Source organism: Etheostoma spectabile, chromosome 7, assembly GCF_008692095.1.
Source record: "Etheostoma spectabile isolate EspeVRDwgs_2016 chromosome 7, UIUC_Espe_1.0, whole genome shotgun sequence".
In the NCBI taxonomy this organism is placed as follows: domain Eukaryota; kingdom Metazoa; phylum Chordata; class Actinopteri; order Perciformes; family Percidae; genus Etheostoma; species Etheostoma spectabile.
In genome coordinates, this window is record NC_045739.1 from 9,204,115 (window position 1) to 9,206,397 (window position 2,283).

General features: G+C 40.2%; 2 protein-coding genes across 6 annotated transcripts in view; one reads left to right on the forward strand and one right to left on the reverse strand.

The window, feature by feature from the left end:
• Nucleotides 1-2,283, reverse strand: part of LOC116692455 (rho-related GTP-binding protein RhoA-C) — a 732,216-nt gene that overhangs the window by 626,594 nt on the left and 103,339 nt on the right. The window lies entirely within an intron of this gene.
• ebp (EBP cholestenol delta-isomerase) overlaps nt 732-2,283 on the forward strand; it is a 1,833-nt gene continuing 281 nt past the window's right edge. The window contains exons 1-5 of one of the 5 annotated variants that reach the window (XM_032520767.1): nt 732-900; nt 1,148-1,454; nt 1,550-1,586; nt 1,679-1,809; nt 1,922-2,283. The exon at nt 1,922-2,283 is cut by the window's right edge and continues 281 nt beyond it. In XM_032520767.1, coding sequence (XP_032376658.1) covers nt 1,148-1,454; nt 1,550-1,586; nt 1,679-1,809; nt 1,922-2,142 — 696 coding nt within the window. In that variant the 5' untranslated portion in view covers nt 732-900 and the 3' untranslated portion in view covers nt 2,143-2,283. Of the gene's footprint in view, nt 901-1,108; nt 1,455-1,549; nt 1,587-1,678; nt 1,810-1,921 lie in introns of all 5 variants that reach the window. The other 4 variants (XM_032520771.1, XM_032520768.1, XM_032520770.1 and 1 more) reach the window with 4 other exon arrangements.

The window sequence follows — 2,283 nt, forward strand, 5'->3', positions numbered from 1 at the left end:
CGCAGCAACCCCGGTTCGAATCCGGGTCACGGCAGGGTGAAAATCCCTGACACGGCTTGGGAGGACACTTTTTATTTAGTTCTAACCATATTGGTTCTTGTACCAAAGTATAATAATATACTACAATGAATATACTGCGATTTTTTGGCGTAAAACTACCAAATGTCAATGAGGAAATGTACACAACTTAATCGGTGTTGCAACCAGCAAATGCTAACAACTGATATTTTTGAAATTTCTCATGTTGAGTGCCTGTGTTATTTTGTTTCGACTGGTTGAGTCTGTTTTCAGGCCGTTTGGGCGATTTCAATATTCTTGTCCTTAATTGATCTGATGTCGTAACATAGGCTAGCCTACATATCAAAGTATCACAGCATTTCAAAACATAACGTGTCATGTCTTTAGAAATCTTGCTTTCACTTAGTTCTGCTTAGTGCTATGCCTATTCTTGTACAGCCCGTCAAAGTGAAAAAGCTTGTTTATTGGAAACATTTATGTTCAAATGCAATATCTTAAAGTGCCGTAATTCCCCCCTCACTAACTTTTGAAAGGTTGAACTATTAAATGAGAGAGGGGGCGGTATTTGGAGTGCAAGACATATTTGCATTGGTGGTTGTCAACGAAAACGTTCATGTTCCGAGATGAAAAGCCAATCAACGGGCCAGCAGATCGCATGTGCTGCTAGTTCTATGCATACGGACGTATGATTGGTCTTCGTAATCACAAGTAACCGCCCCATGCTGTAGTGAGTTGAGTTCCGGTTTGAGGTAATCGGCACTGATATGGCATACAGTTAGAGAGCTTTGGACTATTGGATCTTTAGGATATTCATAATTTTTAATTTATCTAATACTCTTTATATAATACAGAGGTTAAACACCCATTTTAGTAGCATCACCGGTAAGAACAAAAAGTCGTATTGCTTTTGTCTGCTATAAGCTCCCTGAATAAAACTTAATTAACTCTGATAACAGTCTGTAAATTTGGGATAAATGATGTTTGTGCAGTGCAGCGTAGAGCGCGATGCATTGAGCGATCATGTAGCCTATATATTAAACTGACTTATGTGTGCAATATCTTTATCACATTGTTGAAATCAATTAAGTTTAGATCTACTGTGAGTGTTGACCATCCTTTCTTGAAACAGATGATGGATTCAGCAACTGATGTTCTTCATCCCTACTGGCCACGGGACCTTTTGATTCCCACCTATGTGGCCAATGACCGATCTATGTCAGAGATTCTGGCGTTCCTGTTTTCTGTGTCTGGGGTGTTTCTGCTTGTGACCTGGCTGATCACCGGCCAGAAAGGGACCACTGGCAGGCTGGGGACATGGAGGCGTCTGGCTGCGTGCTGGTTTGCCGTTTGTGGTTTCATCCATGGCGTCATTGAGGGATGGTTCTCACTGTACTATGATATTATTCCAGGAGACCAGAGTTTCCTGTCACAGCTGTGTGAGTACAAACAAGAAAAGCATGTTTAGAAAAGTGTCTAAACTGTGATGGTGCAGTCTATAACAGTCATCATGTTTTATATATTTTTCTTACAGGGAAAGAGTACTCAAAAGGGGACAGTCGATATGTAATGTGAGTTCATCTTTGCACAGAACTATGTTGAACTTTTGCACAAAAAAATATATATAAATGTTACTTACTTTTTTTACCCTGCATATTTCTAGAGCGGATAACTTCACTGTCTGTATGGAGACTGTGACTGCATGGTTATGGGGTCCTTTCAGCTTTTGGGCTGTGTTCGCCTTCTTAACTAACAAGCCCTACAGATTTGTTCTGCAACTCATCATTTCATTAGGTGCAGTAAAATGGTGTAATTACTACAAAAATCATCAGCAGGTTTTCAGATTCTAATATGTTGTTGTTTGTCATATTTACGCGATGGGTCTTATTACATAATCTGATTCCAGGCCAGCTGTATGGAGCAGTGCTTTACTTCTACACCGAGCACAGAGATGGGTATGCTCACAGTGAGTTGGGACACCCAATCTACTTCTGGTTCTACTTTGTGTTCATGAACGTGCTGTGGATCATCATACCGCTGGTGCTCATTGTGGACGCATGGAGACAGCTGTCAGCAGCCCAGACACACACTGACAACACAAAGTCACACAAGTCTAAGAGGAACTGACAACAGGAAAAAAAACTATGTTAAACATGGCTGAATTGGGCCAAAAAAGGTGCCAGTATCCTAATTCAGAAGTTGCATGACATGATCATGGCAAGTGTCTTGGATATAATTATATTACATATATATATATATATATATATA